General features: G+C 36.8%; 1 protein-coding gene across 2 annotated transcripts in view; it reads left to right on the top strand.

The window, feature by feature from the left end:
- Nucleotides 1-21,966, top strand: part of col14a1a (collagen, type XIV, alpha 1a) — a 108,592-nt gene that overhangs the window by 32,329 nt on the left and 54,297 nt on the right. Inside the window, exons 6-23 of one of the 2 annotated variants that reach the window (XM_055041882.1) lie at nucleotides 2,864-3,019; nucleotides 3,815-3,934; nucleotides 4,223-4,387; nucleotides 4,602-4,766; nucleotides 5,493-5,644; nucleotides 6,390-6,519; nucleotides 6,810-6,952; nucleotides 7,046-7,187; nucleotides 8,155-8,294; nucleotides 8,488-8,614; nucleotides 10,515-10,654; nucleotides 13,172-13,304; nucleotides 13,631-13,663; nucleotides 14,129-14,271; nucleotides 15,836-15,968; nucleotides 17,581-17,703; nucleotides 18,375-18,524; nucleotides 21,633-21,749. In XM_055041882.1, the coding sequence (XP_054897857.1) occupies nucleotides 2,864-3,019; nucleotides 3,815-3,934; nucleotides 4,223-4,387; nucleotides 4,602-4,766; nucleotides 5,493-5,644; nucleotides 6,390-6,519; nucleotides 6,810-6,952; nucleotides 7,046-7,187; nucleotides 8,155-8,294; nucleotides 8,488-8,614; nucleotides 10,515-10,654; nucleotides 13,172-13,304; nucleotides 13,631-13,663; nucleotides 14,129-14,271; nucleotides 15,836-15,968; nucleotides 17,581-17,703; nucleotides 18,375-18,524; nucleotides 21,633-21,749 (2,412 nt within the window). The remainder of the gene's footprint in view (nucleotides 1-2,863; nucleotides 3,020-3,814; nucleotides 3,935-4,222; nucleotides 4,388-4,601; nucleotides 4,767-5,492; nucleotides 5,645-6,389; nucleotides 6,520-6,809; nucleotides 6,953-7,045; nucleotides 7,188-8,154; nucleotides 8,295-8,487; nucleotides 8,615-10,514; nucleotides 10,655-13,171; nucleotides 13,305-13,630; nucleotides 13,664-14,128; nucleotides 14,272-15,835; nucleotides 15,969-17,580; nucleotides 17,704-18,374; nucleotides 18,525-21,632; nucleotides 21,750-21,966) is intronic. The other variant, XM_055041883.1, reaches the window with a different exon arrangement.

The raw sequence follows: 21,966 nt of genomic DNA, 5'->3' as shown, positions 1-21,966 counted from the left end.
GCAGCTTCCAAAAGACTGTGTTATTTAATGCATCACAATACTGTAAAGCAGCCTTCTTTTTGCTTTACTTTTTTAAACTAATCGTTTAAAATAATGTAGAATAATAACAAAGTAGTATAACAATTGTGTGGTGGAACACATTAGGCCTTTTTCATGTGTTTGACTTTTATAATGATCTTTTCCACCAGTTTGATTTTGAACAAAAGCAAAAAAATAAATAAATAAAATAGTAATAATAATAAAAATAAAACAATGTCAGAATAAATAGCTTTAACTGACCAGGCTGTTTACAGATGTCGGGTGAACTGTGAAGGACATGAATTACATAGATTATCGGTTCAGAGGTAAAACACTAACATTATGACTAACTTCAGCTGACATGCTCACCACCCTGCACACAATAAAAGTTGGGAATGGTTTTGTGAGCTGTGAATAGCTGTAATTACCAACCTTCTAATCATCTGCTTACCAGCTGGATCGCCAGGCAAACAGGCAAACAGGCTTTGCATATCTATAACAATACCCTGGAGACCCAGCCTCTTATTTTCTAACCTTTCAGTGCATAAACCTTTTTACCCACACTGTCACTGAATCTGTAGCTTTGATGCATGATAACAACTGGCTTCTGTTATCATTTGTCACAGCATAAGAAATAATCTCCAATATGCAATGCCTTTTCCATGGAATATGCTATTTGTATTCTCAATACAAATATAAATATATTGTATTGGACATTTTTTTTCCTAATAGATGACAAATAGATCAGCACAAATGGAAAAGGAATGCAATTTTTTTCTGCATTCCTAAGTTAATATCTTTGAAGCTCATGAAGCTTCAAGTCTCTTCGATTTGCTTCTACCAACATCTTATTGAAATTGTTCAAGACTGTCCTGTTGAAAGATGAACCTTTGATCCATCTCAAGTCCAACAGGTTTACTCTCCTGTGTTAAGCTCAGTTCTCTCCCTGTTGATTCTGACTGACATTGTTGGATCAAACAGATGTTATGGTGATGTTGTGTTTAAGGAGATGTTCTCTGTTAGCTGCTTTCCACCTTCAGTACTTTACATGATGAACAAAAAGTTTAATTTTGACATCCTGTGACCAGTGGTCTTTTTTATGTTGTGTCTTCTGCACTGTTTGCGGCAGACATCAATTTGGGTCACTTACTTTCTTCATAGTTATCTTTCATTCAAGCCCTATGACAATGTGATGTTGATGGATTATCTTACCTGAGCTGTGCATCTCTGCAGCTCCTCCAGAGCTCTGCTTTGACTTCGGAAGATGGATTGAACTTCTCTCTGCAAGACGTTACAAGCTTGCAAAATAGTCTTACTGTTTGTTTGCATCTTCTTTGGTCTCCATGTTTGTTCATGAATGTTTCCTAACAAACCTCTAAAACCTTTTCGGATATCAAAATACAGATGTAAACAGCTTTGTTAGAACAATTTTGAAAAGCATTTATCATTTCCACTCGTCTGTCTCTGTGTTTGCCTATAACGCCTCCGTCAAACCTGTAAGGCAGCAGCAAACGAAAAATTGTCATCAGCTGTCTCTGGGTCTTGATTTCTTACCGTCTCTCTTTCATCAGCAGCCTCCAGCAGATGGCCGGTTTCAAACCGGCAGACACACAGAAACAGCAGACAGACGGCTCTGTTTGGAAAGTTGCTCTTTGAAATATATATTTCTTCATGTTGGAAAAATCTGTAGCTCTAAGCTTTAGATCTTGTTGTGCCAAGCTACCTACAGGTGGAATGCTTGATATGATGCAGTCATCATATATATCCAACCAGCACCAGCCTTTAGTTGGAGCAGAATGATAAATAGAACCTGCTTCACATTTATTGTAGCAGAGATGTTAGAAAACAGTTTGAATGACTTTATTATAGTTAGTATTAGCTAAATAATCTACATTAACTCCCTTATCTTTAGTCTAATCCCTACTGCGCATTGCTCTGAGCAAAAAGCAAAGTAATAACTCACTTTCCTCGCAGTCAGCATTCTCTTTTATAGCTTTTCTTCACTTGCACATAAATCTCATTGTCAGCATGTTTTGGATTGTTCTCTGTTATTTCTGTAGAGCAGAACGTTATCTATGACACAACCTTAAGTGGATCCAGTCATTTTCAGGACGTAAGACTGAGAGGGATGACAAGATAAGCTTTATTGAATTATAAAGCATGAACTAATTCTGTGTGCGTGTTTCTTAGAGTGTGGAGACGTAAGTTATAGAGACTGGATAAATGCTCGATACTGTAAATCAACATAAAATCAAAAAATTGGCAAGGATATTATCTCCTAGACAAGCAGTTCTTTCATTTTCTCTGTAAATCTATTATTCTTATTTATGTCTTTCTCTGTCCAGTTTTCCTTCTTTCTTTCCTTTCGTCCTTCCTTGAAAGATCTAGAAATAGGCATTTGGGAAATGTGGAATTTTAAAACAAAAGACGTATAAGAACCCTGAGCTACTGCAGTGATGTAATGGAAGTACCGCAGTTTTAATCTCTGATTAGTTAAATAAATACTGTTCTAAATATTGTAATCAATAATAGATACTAGATAGACATTAAATTTGACAGAATTTTTTTTGTTTTTAGATGTTTTTATTCAAACCCTTAAATGTAAAACTTTTCAAGACAGTGGAAGCACTAATTGTATTATTGATTATTAAATATCTTTAAATCTAAATTCAACAGTAGTGACTAATTTTAGTTAATTGATTTTTTTATTTTTCTTAAAATGCGATAATGTATAATTTTGTTTTGTTTCAAATAATTATAAGATCTTTTTTCTATTTTGTTTGTGTATTTTATTCTAAGTTTGACTTTATGGACCTGCTGGTGTTTCTTGTTTTTCTTCTTTTAGCTGATCAGTTTGTGTGCCACACCGCGGCCATTGCAGACATTGTGATCCTGGTCGACGGCTCATGGAGTATTGGCCGAATCAACTTCAAGCTGGTCCGTATATTTTTGGAAAACCTGGTCAACGCTTTTGACATTGGCATTGATAAGACCAGGATAGGTGGGTCCCAGCTATTATTTTTCTCAGAGATTTAGAAACTGCATGATCCTCTGCCTTGTCTCTTTTTACAAGTCCAAAGATGTTTTTTTTTTAAATTATTATTATTTGTTTGTTTCTTATGTTAAACCCTCTATTTCAAGATCTTCAAACCCAGAGTCAGACATGCAAATTTTAGATGTGTCTCTGCTTCAGCACACCTGAGTCAAATAATCGGGTCATCAGTAGGAATCTGGGGATAATGAATGCATAGTGAAGAGCTGATTCAGCCATTTGATTCAGGTGTGTTGGTTCAGGGACACATCTAAAAGTTGTTGGCCTGAAGTTAAAGATTCCTGCTCTGTATCATTAGCACCCCGGGTCAATATCTGCTTAAATAAAGTAGCATAATATTAGACTAAAAAAAGTGATGTTTGAAGATTTGTCTTTCTCTTACCCTGTGTGGTATCAAGTTAATCTTGGCTCTTAATCCAGCCTTGTTTCTCATAGGATAAACTGTTATATGTTTTCTAGTTCTTACTCTGAGTGTAATAACTTGCTATCAAGAGGCCAACAAGTAGTTTGCTGCTACTTCTTAGCAAGTAGTTATTTGTTATCAAAAGTAGATAAGTAGCGACTTTTGTTAGCAAACAGCCATCTGTGTTGCACCATATTTCTGCAGGAAGAGAAACTACTGGATTAGTAGCTACATTTTCCAATAAAATAGCAATATGTGCTTTCTACACATCTTTTGCTAGTAAATGGGTTCTGTGTAAATCAGTGACTGGGTTCATAGTAGCTGCTGTTGTCCGTTTCCAGGCCTGGCCCAGTACAGCGGAGATCCCAGGATAGAATGGCATCTGAATACTTACTCTACGAAAGAAGCTGTCATTGATGCAGTGAAGAACCTACCGTATAAAGGAGGAAACACTCTCACAGGTACTGCTTAAAATTAAATTATTACTAGCATCTGCTTCAAAAGTGCCCTTCTGGTTTGTTTCATTGAGTTTTTAACTTGTATGATCCCATTTTTACTTTAAAGTCCAAACACAAAGCGTTCACAGCACACCACCCCCCGCAGATATCATCTCTTGCTCTATTTAGTCATTTCTATGGGAGAGTTTTCTATTATTTACAACAGCATTTGCCAATAATTTATTTTTATTCACATCTGTTTCTTATCTCCTCTCCTTTTTTTTTTATTTATCTCTTTAACACGCTCAACAGGGCTTGCATTGAATTTTATCTCCGACTACTGTTTCAAGCCTGAATCTGGCTCACGAGTCGGTGTGCCAAAGATAGGGATTCTCATCACAGATGGAAAATCCCAGGACGACGTCGTACCCCCAGCAGAGAGCCTGCGAAAGGCTGGTGTTGAGCTGTTTGCTATTGGTGAGAACAGACGCAGTTCTGCCACAGCTTGTCCACGACCCCTTTTCTGCTCCTCTAAATTGAGATGTAATTTTTACAGACATTACTGACCTGCTGTCCTAAAGTTTGTTCATCAAGACATTGTCTGTTAAAGCTAAAAATATGACTTGAAAATCCAAGCATTGCTTCTGCAGTGGACTCTTCTTCAACAATGACATGTCCTTTACTCTTCTAGGTGTAAAGAATGCTGATGAGAACGAGCTGCGGTCCATCGCCTCAGAGCCGCATCACACTCACGTCTACAATGTAGCTGACTTCAACATTATGAGTTCGATAGTCGAGGGACTGACAAAGACTGTGTGTGAACAAGTGGAGCTGCAAGACAAAGACATCAAGCAGAGTAAGGAACAGGAATGAAAGGCAGAGAGCCTGCAGAGACCACAGATAAGGGATTTTGTAGTGGCATCCGGAATAATAACATCACCTTACATAACCATTAATCCCAAATATATGAAGGTCACAGTAAAGCCAGACAAGTTTATCAGTATGGCACTGCTCAAGCTAATTTGAATCACTTCACAAAGAGGCAAATTATAAGGACAGAGGTAAAGGAAATTACATTAATCACTAGAAATGATCAAGAATATTAGATAAAATAAGCACCACATTAAAAGAGAGAGTATGCAGATGTAACACAAATATAAGTAGATAGGGTCCTTAATCCTTTTGCATAAATGCCACTAAACTGTAAATGGTTTCATCCTTATTTAAAGACGTTAACAGATTCTGCTCAGCTGAGCAAGGAGTTTGTTGCATAGGTGAAGAGCACAGAAACCAAATGCAATTTTTTCTGATTCTGAACCTAGACTTGCATGCATTGCTGGAAAAGCAGTGAAATAATTATTTCATCCTACGAACTGTTTGTAAAATACACAAGTGCAGAAAATAAATGTGACATATTTTCTTTTTACTGCAGGTATTAGAATGAACAAAATTCTGTTAACTTTTGAGTACCAGAATTGTGTGTTTGACCATAAATGTCCTGACCATTGCAAAAAGCCCTGAATGTCATGCATTTTTTTTCATTCTTCCACCTTTTCTTCATGTTTACATATATTGTGTCCAGAATTTACGCCAGAGAAAATGGAAATGCCGCTCAACCTGGAAACCTCAGAGGTCACAGCTAAGAGCTTTCGGGTCTCCTGGAGTCCGGCAGCTGGAAACGTAGAGATGTACAGAGTGGTTTACCATCCGGCTCAGGGAGGAGAACCACAGGAGGTAACCGGCGTGTTGCTTCCTGAGAACATCACTATATATTATGAGTTATACTTTTGTTGTGATGCTGCAATGAAGAAATGGCTTCCTCATTGCAGACACTTTGATAATGTGAAGCTCTGTCTGGTCTTGTAATCTGTGGATGTAGCATGTATGAAAGTGGAAAGAGAAACCTTTAGAAACGCTGCTGTAGGAGAAGCTGAGTCAGGACGGGAACTGCACTCTTTTGTTCATCAGTTTTTCTCTGGCATGTTGATGGTGTTCTTCTATCTCTCCATTTATATTAACCTAGTTTGTCAATGCAGACTGTACATCCACACAAAAGCTGATAGTTCTGTTGTTTGCTTGTTTGCTTCCTGAGCAAAATTTAGTACATCCAATGGACAATAGTGTTTTCTGTCTAAGCAATGTAAAAGGGTGGAATGACGTCTTTTTGTTTTTTTGTTTTTTTGTTTTTTTTTAGCAAATGCATAAACTGAGAATGACTTTCACTGTTTTTGTTTAGGTAAAGATGTAAAAATTTGAGCTGGTGTTGATATCTAACATAAATATTGTTAGATCTTTATATAATGCTGTAATTCCTCCCCATGCAGTACATACTATTCCCTTTTTTCCGTTATAACAGAACAAATATACCCTCCTTTGCTGTTTTCTGCCTATGCCTCTCCTTCTTCATTGCTGTTTTATATCCATACTTTTGTCCCTTTCATCCACCTTTCCTGCTTTGACTCGTTCTCCTGCACACCAGGCTTTCGTGGCTGGCAGTGAGACTTCAGTGGTGTTGCAGCATCTCAGCTCTCTCACTGAGTACCAGCTCGCTGTGTTTGCTGTGTACATGGACGAGGCAAGTGAAGCTCTGAGAGGATCAGAAACTACCTGTAAGTTTAGACGTATGCAAAAAAACAAAAAGAGAAAAAGTCAACACCTTGAACACAGATTAGTAACAATGCCTATGCAGATTTTGTCTTTTGTAAAATTCAATTTAAAACGCATTTAAGCTGTTGAATGTAAACTGAGTAGTGAAAAACCCTAAAGGTCTAATTTGCTTTCCTCTCTAACAGTGAGACTTGAGTCGGAAAATAGACATGAATCTTTTTTGTTGTTGTGCTTCAAATATTGTTTTATTCTTGCTCAAATGTCCCATTTTTGTCTGTCCATGTGTGTTTAGTGGCTCTCCCGTCAGTCGCCAGCCTCCAGCTGTTCGATGCGACTCACAGCACAATGCAGGCCAGGTGGAGCCGTGTGGATGGAGTCTCAGGCTACATGCTGCTGTATGTTCCTGTTACAGATGACGGAGATCTAAACAACGAGGTAGGCCCAGAAGCAAGAAGCTGAAAATGCAAAGTTTTTATAAATTATCTGGCGAGAACTTATAAATTTTACGAATTTAAATTTGTTTCTAAGTGTTGCCCTCAGATTAATGTAGCTGATGGAGTAACAGAGGTGGAGCTGGTTGGCTTGACGCCTGACACTGAATACACCGTCACTGTTTATGCGATGTATGGAGAAGAAGTCAGTGATCCCAAAACAAATCAGGAAAAAACATGTGAGTAGTGCATATGCCCGCTCGAGCAAACTGAGATTTGTTTTATTTTGTTTCATTAGTTTAAATTTGACCCCGTGTGAACTCGGCATAACGTTCTGAGCTTCGATTTAAAAGCTGAAAGCAACATCTAACTCAGTCTGCTGTGTGGGAAGTCTCATTTACAAAATATATGTTTCTGTCAGTCTCATAAATTGGAAGAAAATCTATCTTAAGGGTAATTATTTAACAAAATCACTGAGACCTCAATGCATATTTTACCAAAAGGAATGAGAGGATTACAAAGCATTTTTTCCTCAGAATCACAATGTCAAGAATTCAATTAAAATTGAATGATAATGCGAGACCAGGTTGCTGACAGAATCAATAATTAATCTATTATTAAACACACTAATTTATTTCAGTGAGTCAATAAATACAAAAACAGAACATAAATAAACTTAAACTAGAAACTACTTTGAGAAGTTCTGAAGTGGATTGAGTTTCATTGACTGAGTAATTTGTATATCAATGTGTGTATCTCTCACTCTCTCTGTTAAAGGTAAATAAAGTTTTTACACACATAATTTGTTTTTTAACTGAGTTTTAACCAAGTCAATCTAGATGTGATAAATTTGACTGGGGTTCTTTATTATCACCGCCAAAGCTGAAAATGAACTATTATTCTTAAACACTAGAGGATGTTGCCACGTGGCAAAAGTCGTCACGTGTTAAGAACAAGGCTGCATTCAGCTTAAATGAGCAGAATTGAATCATTCCCAATAATACAAATTGTACAACAACTTCATAGACATCAGCTTTGCATTTGTAGTTTGATAAATGCAGACTCGTCTGCAGTCTAAAAGATTAATTTATAGTCCCTGTATTGTTAAGATGGTGTCTTCAACAGCCTTGGCTTGGGAAGCATGTAAAACATGTCATATTTCCAAATGTCTTTAATACTGTCATATTTGCTTTATTTTTTTGCCAGTACCTCTGAGCCCTCCCAGGAATCTCCAGTTTTCAGACATCACTCATAACTCCGCCCACATCAGCTGGGATTCACCCACTGATGGGGTGAAAGGTTACCGCATCATGTGGGTCAAGACAGACGGACTGGTCACAAAGGAGGTGCGTTTGCTTCTCTCTGTTTGAAGATAATTCAGAAACCCAAAGGCTGTGAACGTCCAATTTATTCTTTTTAAATGTTCTTGATCCCTCGAGTCTTTTGTATTAAAATTACTTCTGTCATTTTACCTACTGTGACTGAATGTTTTAGTTTTTGCTATATTAAAGTCATCATGGAGGTATTTGCTTTATGCAGGCGAAGGTGGGCCCAGTGAATTCGTTTGACCTCGGTGAGCTGGCGTCCCTCATGGAGTACTCGGTGGCCATCTTTGCTTTGTACAATGAGGGCCAGTCTGAGCCACTCACCGATGGCTTCACAACCAGTAAGAAACCTTCACTGTGCATCACGACATATAGGCAATAAGTCATCACTGTTTTTTTTAATCATTTATCTGTAGGATATGTATTATGAATAAATATTAAAACTAAGTCATATTAAATAATAACCTGCCTATAGCAGTTATTTAAATTTTTAATTGCGAAGAGAAAAAAAAACTCAGTTTTATTTTTCTTTACAAATAAAAATGTAAGAAGAGTGGTGTATAATTTGCAGAACCTCCTTCCACTGCCAGTCTTTTGGATTATTCATCTGCACATTTAAAGACTTAGATCCCAGTCATGCCAATGGTCAGTTTTTCTGTACGCTGTTGTTCTGCTGGAAGCTGAACCTGCACCCCAGTCTCAAGTGTTTTGCAGCCTCTTGCAGGTTTTCTTCCTGTTCTGGGCTTTATTTGGTTCCGTCTATTTTCCTATCTGCTCTGACCATTTTTACTGAAAGAAACTGCAGGCAAACTTGGGCAAAAAGTTACATTTTGTTCATCATTTGACCGAATATCTTTCTTCTGCTTTTTTTGACACATGGATTGTTATAAACTTTTAGCAGAACTTCTCATGGCTTTAATTCACCACTCTTCTCTTGCTTTTTTCCCCATAAAGGCCACATTTGTGAAGTACACATAAATGTTGCATGTGATCTCCATTTACTAATTACCGTATATAATTTGGAGACATTTGATTTCACTGGATGTTTTCTAGGGAATTAGGTTGAAGAAGACTCAATAGAAATGGACCTCATGCTTTTCAAGATTTTATTTGTGCAAGGAAATTCAAGTCTTTATGAATTTAAGTGTTAGGCTTTTTATTTATATTGCAAAGTTTTTGAAAATTTTGGATGTCTTTTTAGCTGTTAATCCACTGTCAAACATTAACTTTTAAAATTAAGATTTACAGATGTTTCTATACATTAAGTGGCAAGTAATTTTTGTAATGGCTTCCACTATTAATAACTTCTCATGCAATCGTTCTAAAAATATTTTTAAACTATTTGTAGTTGTTTATGTAGTTTTTGCTAATATTAAATCACATTTAATGACAGCTTAGTACGTTTCTGTACAGTTGGATAACAAAATCTGATTATCTTTTGTTAGAAAGTTAGTTCACCTAATTCCCCATAACAAATATTAACACATCGTATTAAACATTTCTTCTAAATACCCATGTTACAAACACTTAGTGCTTTAAGTAGGCTATATTTATTTTTGCTATCTTTTTAAGCGTTCACTTTATGGAGAGTGCGGGTTTTAATTTGCTGAGGAAAATTTGTCTCAGTTTACAACAAACAGCTTGATCAATATCATTAGAACGTTAACGATTTCTCTTCTAATGCCAAATGGTGCTGGGTTTTATAACCCTTACTGGTCCTTCTGCCATCTTGGCTTCCTGCCAACCCCATTTACACTTCAGCATTATAGCTCAGTCACATAAAAAGGTAATTTTACTGTCCCTTACTATTTCATCTCACTAACGTGTATTGATTTGTAGGAATATCCCTTTGAGCTACAAGCAGTTAGCCTTAAGTGCTGCATCAGCTCAAAAAAAATGTATGTGTGGTGTGCAACTGCTAAAACATGCAGTCCTTTTAAGACCATATAGGATTTTATTTATCTACTAGCAAACTTTGTTTAATGGACCATGTTTATGAAAAGGGATTTTATGTCCTGAAATGAATATGCAAGCGCGTTAAAATTTGTGGAGTGCAGAAGTAGGTAATGGAGTGGACCAGGAAGATTAGAGTTCACATTAAGGAAGTGAAAAAATAACTTATGTAAGATGAATACAGAGCATAAAAGTAATTCAACAAACATCCGCATATGACCTTGAAGCATTATGAACACAACACCATTGAAAACAGCAGCAGAAAGAGAACTTCACTGTTTGTTTCAGCTCCGGTTCCTGGTCCGCTGAATCTGCGCTGCAGTGATGTCAACACTGGCAGTTTTAAAGTCAGCTGGGATCACTCAGCCACAGACATTGCTCTCTACAGACTCTCCTGGGCACCATTCTCTGGCGGTGACACAGAGGAGGTTAGTAAAAGTGAAATGTGCCCTTTGAATTGTTTTGTGCTGAAAACTTGCCTCTCCTAAAATCTGGTCTGGGATCTTGCACACTCCTTGAAAATGATTTGTGAAAACGGATATTTGTTTAATGTTTAGACCGAGCCATTTACATACGTTTTGTCAACAACGTGGCTGATTTAGTCTACTTCTCATCTTATATGTAGATGAATAAATGGCTTTGCTCCATATGCTTTGAGAGAGGGAAGTCTCTAGTCCACACAGAAGCGTAAGACCATTACTGGTAGTACAGCTAAAACCCGTGACATGCTTGAATATGAAAACTGAATAAAGCTAGACATTAATGGCTCGGGTGTTTTATTACCACAATCTGGGGTTTTGAGACAGCTGCGAAGCAATGATAGAGCCCCAGGTTTGTGTGTGTGCGTGTGTGTGTGGGAGGGGTGGGGGTGTGTTGTGTGAGCTTCTGTGTGTAAATGTGTTTTGCTCAGAGTCATCAGAGCTGAAAATGCCACCCTGGGGACTAGAAGAGATAAGCTGGGGATACTGACAGCCTAAAGAGAAAGTGATACATGTGGTTTACTCTTTTTCTCGGTCACATTCTTAGCACATGCTCGCACACGCACACCGATTAATTTCCTCTTAGTGTTGAATTTGAGAGGTGATTAAGCACAATAAATTGGATGCAAAAGTCAGTCACATAGCTGTAAGGCAGTACTTTCCAACCTTCCTTCCCACTTTTGTGATGCCACAGAAAAACTCCTCCACCCAAAACACTTAAACATGCATGGAAGCTCATGCATGTGAATGTTGAAATTACGATTCAGTCATTTATAAACTACTTATTATTGGTATTGTACAGTTCAACCTCTCTCCATAAAAAAATAAATAAATGTGAGGTTCCTTGTCATTGTAGCAGCAGCTGTTTTATTTCATTGCAACAAGGAGTTAAAGGTTATGATGTGTATAAAGAAGCAATAATCCAATTATTAAGTAACAAGTCAGGCTTTGAATTTAATTCAGCCTTTATCGCTGATTCTTTTGTTTTTATAGATAGAAACTTCAGTTCCTGTGAGGGTCCACAGTGCATCAACTCTGGGCATCTTTGTGTTTTATTACTGCTTTTTCCAGAGGAGTTTAGTCACAGTGGCCTCATCAAGGAGACGCCTCCATCACGGAGTGTCAGTTTTTGATGGAAGCGATGTGGCTCACTGCCCAGGGCAGCTTCATGTCAGGGTGATGCTTTGAAAAACAAAAAGAGAAAGATGTCATATGTGCCCTGAACCAGCTTTCTGCTGCTTACTTGAATATCCAGGAATTAGAGAATGTGGATCCACCAGAGGTGTGCAACTTTGGTTGTGCTAAATGGCAATGAAGTTGATGTGTGTTTTAAAAGGACAACATTCTTCAAGAATTATGGATTGTATTTAATTATTTCTTGTTGAAGATATCATTCTTTTATGCATTTTTGAGAAATCTTTGAATCCCCCATCTCTACCCTTCAGGATGCCTAAAAGCTTGCTCTCACAAAGCTCCTTCTTGTAACTGCAGTCTCCAACCTGAGCCTCTGTCTCAAGAGCTCCCTTTCCCCCCAGCTCCTACAGACTAGTAGCAGCAGCAATTACCAAACACCTGCTGGAAATTCACATCTGCTGAGTTCATTGTAAGAACTACTTCTCAGCCCAAGACTTCTGAAAACGATTGTAAACGGTATAATAAGATGCATTACTGTACCGACATTCTGAAGTTGGTATGTTGGAAAGAGCAGGAGCTTCTTAAAGAGACGGAGGTCAATTTCAAGATGTCAAATTCCTTTAAAGTTGTGTTTGATTTAGACAGCATTTTTATAACAGCTGAAGGTAACATAGTGAGTTGATTGTGCTATAAAATGACACTATGTGTCCAGAAAATACATTCACTTCAGGTTAGCATACAGATTCAAATTTACACTGATCACAGATTGTTTTAAAAACACAGTTCAGAGATGGACAAACATTTACCTCTGTGAAAAAAAATTGATTCTTTGATTTTTCAGAACTATTGCTGAAATCTTATCTAATTCTTGTGAACCCAATATTGTTTCCTGTCTCACCTTGTAAGCACAATTTCTGGTGAGGCACATACTGGAGGAGCTTTCTTAGTGTGCCATTAATGAAAGAACCACACTGCCAGCAATCCCTGTAGTGTTTTACAGAAGAGTGCAGAATTGCTGGATGAAGATGAATTTAGTCGAGTTTTGGCCATAGTGTTGAGCTTGTAAGAGTGGATATACATTTCTGGGTTAATATTTAAAAATTAATGAGCAAATATCAGTTTGAGAAAAAAAGAAACTTAGATTTAATATGATTATTTTAAAATGTAATGCAATCTGGATGTTTCCACCTGAAAATATTTTTTAAATGTTGGCAAAATCCCACAAAGTCTGTGAAACAATTTTATTCAGCAAGCGAGCTAAATTAAATAAATGTCTTGTACAGATGAAAATGAACTATTATATTTGAATGTCTATTTTTCTTTTCATCATAGGTGATTTTGAGTGGAAGTGATGACAGATACACTCTCGACGGTCTCAGTCCTTCCACTAAATATGAAGTCCTGTTAACGGCCATATTTGACGATGAATCTGAGAGCGACACGGTCTCCGTCATAGAAACCACATGTAAGTGTCAACAGATTCACCTTTAAAACGCTGCTTTTTAAATGAATCGACGTATCTCTTTTAACTGCATGACTCTTCTGCTTTGATTCTCATAGCTTATTCCCTTCTCCCCATTTTGTGATGCAAAACGTTCAATTTGTGAGCCAAAGTGTTGACATTCATCAAGACATTTGCGCTGTTGATTTTTGCTTCATCTTAGCAGAAGGAAATCTATTTCTGCTAACAACAATTAGTTACAGGTTCCTCTCTAATTGGCTTAGTTATTGGCACAGAGCATTGTTTAGCAGTAATACATTCTCTGATTTCTACTTTCTGTAATTCTCCAGTGGCTATAACAACGATTCATACCACAACCACAGGTAAGTGCCAAAGGTGGAAAATGTGTGTTATTGCAAAGCATCATGAGTGGGAGCTTTTTTTAAATATACCTGGGGCATGTATAAAAACATCCAGCAAGAGGTGACACACAATCTGTGCTAAAATCATTCAGAGTAATTAATTTATTTATTTTTATTTAGCTATGTATGACTGTTTGAACTCTTCTTTTAATAATCCTGCCAGCATGTGCCCATCTTTCCTGTAGGGCTGAGCGTGGGCGAAGGTTGCCATTAAAAAAAATCAGAAGCAAGTTTTTTAACTTGATTCATTAACTTATAAAAAGTAAATTAATCTGTTTGCAAACAGATATGTTCCACTCGTTTAATCCGATACAAACATTTTATACTGTACTACTTACCTCATTCATAATTATTTGAAATGTTAAGGGATCTGTACATGCCTTTTGCTTTAAATGAGTAAAACAGGTTCTCTCTGTGATGCCACAGTGACACGTAAGGCTGTGAAAAACCTTTACCTGAGTGATGAGACCACCCAAAGCTTAGAGGCATCCTGGGAGCTGGAAGACACTGATGTAGAGAGATACAGGATTTCCTACACTGACCTCAGTGGAAACCAAGAGGAGGAAAGTGTAAGTTATTAATGTTGTGAGCTGTCAGCAATGCAGGACAATATGGACAAAAACAGCATTTGTTGAGGCTGATTTGTGTTTTTATGTTTTGCCCTCTTTCTGCTATTTGCGAGACATTTCCAGACATGTGTAGGTTTGTCCTTGTGGACATCATCGAACTGAACCCGATGCTTGTGAATCCTTCAGAGACATTTCTCCTGGACAATTCTGAACACCAAACATATGAAGCAGACCACACGGAATTAGCGTCTAGAGGAAAACCGTTGTTATTTCAAACCTCCAGCCTCGTGGATTGCACTGCAGACGTCACTGCTGGGTCATGCAGTGCAGCCAGAAAACTGATTACACTTCTAGCTGCAGTCCACTCAGCCTCTTCTGCTGATCCCTTGTCCCTCTGAAGAGCCCTTGAGCTCAGTGTCATGTACTGACCCTGATCACTAATGCACACCCAAACACGTCCGCACAGGCTTTCCTCCTCTTTTGTCCCCTTGCCTCCATGTTTCTCTGATTCTCTCTCTCTCGTGACTTTTCTCTCTCTCTCTCCACCTCCCCCTTTCTCTCTTTTAATTTCCCGATGTGGTGTCAGAGCCACAGAAGATGGAGAGGCCAGGCCAGCCCAGAAGACAGCCCATTATCTTTTCTGTAGCCATTTACCTCAGTGGGAACACAGATGGAGGGCAGCTGAGAAAAGAGCACAAACACAAGAACTATAAAACACCACTGGAAAGTAAAACAGTCATTAACAACATGAGAGAAATGCCTAAACCTGTCTGCTGATAAATAAAGGTTGTTTTAAGCTGTAGCTGTAGTATTTACTGTTTGTTTGTGATGTTGATGATAAATAATAATAATAATAATAATAATAATAATAATAATAATAATTTAACAGTGGGCAGCACCTGTCCTTGCAGTTTAAGACATTGTCACTTACTAGTAAGTGCTGTTTCCTTCCATCAGTAGCCTTGTAAAAATCAAAAGCACATTTATTTTTAAATTTTAAAATTTTTAATGCAAATTTTTCCAAATGAATGAATACTATGATGTATGAAGGCTTGTTCTTTGTTCAGCTCACTTCCCCCACTGAAGCCACATGTACATGAGATTGCTGTCTGGAAACAGCATCTATTGTCAGACGTTGATTGGGCGTTGTCCTGTCAGACCGTCAGTTCCTGAAACAACACAAAATATAACTTGTAAAAGTGCATGCGACTGCACGCAGAGTAAACATCTTGAAGTACAAATGACTCTGTCTCTTAAGACCGCAGCAGGGTCTTAAGAGACAGGCTGTAACATCTACAAAGAAAGACGACTAAAATGTATTTCATGCTGTCTAGTTTTTAACAAAGAATGCCGTTTAATTTTTCCATACTTTAATGTTAGCATTATGCTACACCCACTTGACACACATCCGTTTGTAAAATTTCTAAAGAACTTGATCATAAGTTGTTTTGGGTTTTTTTCACCTCAATCGTCTCTCCAATCTATAATTCAGCAGTAAAACCAGGCAGTGTGGATCTGCAGAACTCCAAATAACGCCTTGTATGTTTGGTTTTTTGGTATCTAGATATCCGTTGGTGGTGATCAGAAAAGTGCATTGCTCCAGCCTTTACTACCAGACACGCAGTACAAAGTGACGGTCACACCAGTGTACTTTCATGGACAAGATGGCATCAGTGCTTCTGCTTTGGGTTCGACATGTAAGACTAAATATCCTGGAAACACAAACATCTTGGCATCTCAGCATTTGAATGATGTTTAATCAGTCGTATCATTTTAAACAAGCAGAGGATTCTAAGTTAAATTATCAAGACTTGTTTTAGATTTGATGAAGAGAAAAGAAAAACTAAGGAAACACTAATGCATAAATAATGTCTGTGAAGCCAGAAACAAAACTCGTGTTGTGGCTTTTATCTTTGACTGCTTAAACTTAAAGACTTTTATTTCACATAAAATAAAAAATATCAACTAGTTTGGTTTTAGTACTCAATAGTAATTGAGTTTTGCAGACTGGATCTTTATTATGTGCTTTCTTTTATATCCATTATAAATGTTCAATTCAGTCAAGATCAAGACTGCTGCTGGGTCTTTCCTTGAATCAATCTGCCTTTCCAGAAGAAATGTTTGATTGTTTACTTTGTGGCAGCATCATTCTTCAAAATGGCTTCACCTTTATGATTACAAGTCAAGTCTCTAAAATTTCAACCCACACCTCGGCATTAACCACATAAAAATGAAATTTGCTTTCTGTCACCACGTTTCCTGTCAGTCAATTTGTAGGTTTTAGAATAAATTAATATTTTGTTGTTGGAAAGTAAAACGATTCACCCAAAATTCCCCAGGAGTAATAATTTTATATTTTATTGCCACTAGTTTAATATTCATGAAAGTTATGAATTATTAACCTGTGAGGTTATTTCAAGGTTTCTTTGTTTTCTGTGAATGAAATATGCAGGTTTCAGTTTAGGAGAATAGGCAGAAAGATACTGAAGGATTTATTTGCTCTAAGCAGAATGCTAATTTGCGCCTTGTACAATTTATGTTAATTTATGTGCAGGATGGAGAATATGAATTAAGGTGATGAGAAATACTGATGCTTTCCTAATTGACTTAATAAGAACTCCTCGTCATTCCTGCAGCTCCTTAAATAATGAAATGACTAAATTAGTCCAATTGATTCTCTTTACCATTGTTCAACCTTTTTTTTTAGGAGCATTGATTGTCTCTTTGTTATGCAGTAAAATAAAACGTCAGATTAGACATGTCATCAGTCAAATTAAACTGCCATTGTCTCAGACTATAGTCAAATTACAACACATATTGTCAAAGCACTTAGAGAGTTTGAGGGTTAAAGCCCCCATAAATCAAGAGCTGAAGAGTTTTATAATCTTTACAACCTTATTTTTGTTTGTGTAAGAAAGAAAATTATTCATGTTAGAACCAAAGCTTAGCAAGTCCTTAACCACTCCCCAAACAGCTTCTAGAAAAGTTGAACTGTTCAGCTTTTCAATTTTTTTGCAAATAGGTCTGTGTTGATGCTATAAATAAATAACTTCTTTATGGTTGTGTTCTGTAAAATCTTTAAAAAGGTAAAGAGATTTTTGATTATTTCTGAAACAAATGAACAAACTAGCCATACTGGATGCATGAAGTTATTTGCTCTCTGCTAAGACTCAGTGAAAATTGAATTTTAGTGTCTATTTAAGCAATGAAATTCAGAATCAAATCATACCATGTGCAATCAGGAAACATGCAGACCTTCACTGTTGCATTCAAGTCAAGTTCAACTTTTTGTTTTTGTTGCTTTGGTAGTGCCTCTCTTGTCTCCTGAAAATCTACGTGTGTCAGAGGAGTCGTACAACCGCTTCAGGGTCTCCTGGGATCTGCCTCAGTCTCCGACAGAAGGTTACAGGATTGTCTATCGGCCCATTCATGGTACACACACACACACACGCACACCTACACACACACAGACTTAGATACAAAGCAGACAGTTTAAAGCTAAAAAAAACCCCAGCATTGTAGCACAAAAATATATGCATCCTCTCCAGTCTTTCATTGAGACGTCATTAAATGACCATTTTAGCTTTTCTGTTCTGCTTCTGCTGCTAATCACTTCGCCAAGCCATAGATCCAGTGTTATAGTTTCCAACTGTTTTCAATCACCTAAAAGCAATTATTTTACCTCAGAGGAGAAGGTACAGGCAAAAGTGCTGCATTGATGTTATTTTAGGAACATTCAAGAAAAAGAAAAAGTCCCACACAGACCTTCAATTTCACACATATACACAGCTAGACTAGAAGAGACTTTTGGTGTATGTTGGCACAGACACAATTCAATCAGTATTTTATGAGGATTATTCCACTGGATGGTGTGTTAGCATAATAACTTGAATTAGTTAGTTTTATACATTTTTTAAAAAGCTCATCCAGGAATCTGTGACATCTATAGGTTTAGAAAATTCTCTTTCTGTTTTTCAATAGTAGTGTTTATATGTCCCTACATTATTTTTGCTGCTCAAACCAAAGGTTCTGTCCCACTTTGCTTTTTTCAGTATTTTTATACATGTTTTGTTTTTGGGGTTTTTTTTTCTCCCTTTTTTTAGTTCAAACTGAAGTTTTGGAGACGACAGTAGACGAAGATGTGAACTCAATTCTCCTCTCGAATCTTTTAAGCGGGACGGATTACAGTGTCCAAGTGACGGCTTTCTACCGAGGAGGACCAAGTGAACCACAGCTCATTAATGCGAAGACATGTAAGCATTTGACGTAGCAATACCACAAGAATTCACATTTTATTGAATTCTTGTGGAATTATTCCCATCTGTTAAATGAGAAGAGTTTCCCATTTAGCAGATGAGAAACTCTCAGGTTAGATATTATTGCAAAAAAAAAAAAAAATAAATTAAGAATGATTTTAAAATTCAGTGTGAGCATGCTGATGGTGAAAAGTAAGTAAAGTCAAATTGTTTATTTAAATGTATGTGGAATCTTAAGGGCAGATCAAAACGCTCCTGGGTCAAATGTACAACTTAAAAATTTAAAGGGATATATTTCTTTAACTATGTTGATATATAGACTGATGGTTAAGCATAAATAGAGCAGTTGTGAACAACAGTGGAATAAGATATTAGGATTCATTTAACAATATGAAAACTTCAAGCTGTATAATTTTTTATTACAGCCTCTAATATCCTTTGTAGTTGTTAAATTAATAAGAAAAAATGTGTTGCGTCACTAAAATGTCACCAGCTGATTTTTTTTATTTTTTATTTTTTTGTTTTTTATTTGAGTTTTATTATAAAAAGACACTGGGACCATTACAGAGACAGAGATCCTGGCAGCAGAAAAAGGAATGCCATTTTAGAAAAAGCACAAATGTGTAACATGCATATTAATTGCCTGCTTATACCATGCAAACTAATTTCCATTGAGACCTTAGCAAACAGGCTGAAAAGCAGAAGGATATTAATATTTCCCATTCAGAAAGTGAGAACAATCCTTTCTGCATATAGATTTGAAATCAGTGGCTGGAGTAAAACCCAGCAAAGAGGCTTTTATTTCTCTCATCTAAAACAAAGAGATGTAGAAATCAAGAACTAACTAACAAGACTAACAGAGATATTGAATAGTTAATGTCAGGCTGCATTGCCTGTACAATTCGCTCATCTGTCATTTTCAATTATGACAACTTCTTGGTGTAAGACTCATTGCATTTATGCCATTGGTTTAGCATGTCGATGATTTAGTGTCAATTGCTCTTCTCTGTTGTATTGTCGGATGCATCAAATTTGCTTATTTTACACAACTATTAGCATTATTTGTTCCTGTTCACTCCTCAATGGAGGAACTAATTTATTATTTTCTTTGCATGCTAGTGATATGGATGTTTTAAGAATGTTCCCCTCTTGAAAGCCAATAGACACAACATGCAATTAATCAATCAAAAACTAAGTAATTGAGACGCTGGAGCTTTTCTCATCATAGTAATGCATTTGAAACCAAACGAGCATTGTGGTACTCGACAAATCAGGTTTTATTGTATTATTTTATCACTGTGTTAAGAGAAAGAAAGAAAAGTTAAGTTCCCTGTTTAATATCACAGCTTGAACAACAAATGTAACAAAGTCACATTTCTTATTTCTCCTACAGGGAAGTTTCAGACACTCACATCTACAATTAATCATGCAGTTTTAATGTGTAGACATCATGATTTCATTTGGCTTAACCATTAGCATTTCTAAGTTTGTATAACTAGATTTAATATTGTGTATGCATGGTCACTAATCTGTCCAAACACATATACTGACTAAATGCTTTATTTAGTCAAATGGATATATTGCATTAGTATGGGACAATAGTAAAAAAAGAAATGGGGAAAACAAGTTTGGTCATGTATTTAACAGATGCTTTTTAAAATAGTGTATTGTTGAATACATCAAACGGATTACAGAGCAAACAAAATAAAGGTGTGGACTGTCTCAGGTTTTCAGAAAGAATATTATAAATATTCATGTTGACGAGCATAAGTGTCTCATTGTGTTTTCTTATGGACCCAGCAACAAACATTAGCTAGGTACCATATTAGACTTAACAAAGGTATATAACAAGAACACAGAATGAACCAAAAGGGTTTGAGAAAACTGAACAACAGGCACAAACACATGAAGAGCATCAGTAGAATCCAAGGAGAAATGGGGAATAAAAGAGAGGAAATAAATGCTAACAAAGAGCTGAGATGAGGCTAAACGCCAGCAGATTTTGAGAACCATATCTCCTATAAAAGAGGTCCGCCAGATTGTGAAATGACAGCAAACCTCTCACTTCCTGGATGCTTGACGAGCTGCAACCTCTGGAGGTTTTGATGCATTTTGAGCCAAAAAGCATACAGTCAATCGCCAAAGTGATTACAATGTAGACTGATGGGACAAAACTTGAGCTTTTATGCCAATGACATCTGTTAAATGTCAACATGGACCCTTCAAAGAAAAGACTACACAACACACAATATTAAGCCTATTTTGATACGTGAATAGAAGTCATCGTTGTCCATTAAATTAAAAACAAACTCCAATTTTTAGTAAGTATGAAATAAATAGCACATATTACCATCATATGTTTTAAGTACCTGGGTGTAATAGTACACTTTTGTGTCTCTGTCTTATTGAAAACAGCAACTTCATGTCACATACATTATTCAGTAGTATTTAACATAAAGCACCTGCCTCCCTGTTGATATCCATTTTATATTCTCAGCATATTCAACTAATAAGAAGAAAAGTAAGCAAGTGACTCCTTGGAGACTTGCTTTATTATAACACACGGAAATTCAAGAGAAAAACGCGTTTCTGTTCTTTAAGTAGCATACTTTGCAGTGTCCAGTATGCAACCATGATGTTTTGCAGCAAAACATCTGAGGCCCAACTACCTTTTTTATTGCTTGTATCTCTGCCTACCTGAATTTTAAGTCAGTTTAAAGCACTCACGCTTTTATGGATCACACAAAAAACTATTTAATTCAGTTTATTTATATAGCACCATTTCACAACAAACATCATCTTTAAAAAAATAATTTTCAAACCTTCATTGGGCCGTGTTAAAAAGGTTTAATCTCAGGAAAGGGAATGACATTTGGGAATGTTGCCTGTTTAGACTGGAAAATCCCTCATTCAAATGCCTTGCATTTCCCCTGACTACAATGCAAACATGTAATTGGTGAATTCATCAAATTCATTATCATCATCATCTTGTAAGTGTGTATTTGTTGCTTTTCTGTGATAATACAGACAGAACCCATTTGTCATAATCAGTCCCAGTTTGTGTAAAGCCACATGTTGAATCAATCTCTCTGTGTCTCACTCCAGTGTTCCTTGGTGTTTCTGGCTTGTCAACCTACCAGGTGCGTCACAACAGCATGTGTGTTCAGTGGCAGCCTCTTCTGCACGCCACATCGTACCGGGTCTCCATACAGTCTGTACTCAGTAAGTACATTTACTGGAGGGACGATGCTTTCTCTGTTTAAGTAACGTTTTGAAAAATCACTCGATTTTCCTCGTGGACACTGAGTCGAAAAGACATATTTATTTCATTTAATGTAACAACTGAAGAATCCTAGCACATTCTGGTATTATCTAATTTCACACCATGTGTGCTAACTTAATGCTGTGTAGGTATATGATTCTCCATCAAAATATGAAT

This window comes from Poeciliopsis prolifica, unplaced genomic scaffold, assembly GCF_027474105.1.
Source record: "Poeciliopsis prolifica strain line A6 unplaced genomic scaffold, Auburn_PproV2 SCAFFOLD017, whole genome shotgun sequence".
Taxonomy (NCBI): domain Eukaryota; kingdom Metazoa; phylum Chordata; class Actinopteri; order Cyprinodontiformes; family Poeciliidae; genus Poeciliopsis; species Poeciliopsis prolifica.
The sequence above is the reverse complement of the archived record's forward strand: the minus strand, read 5'-3'. Positions and strand labels throughout refer to the sequence as shown.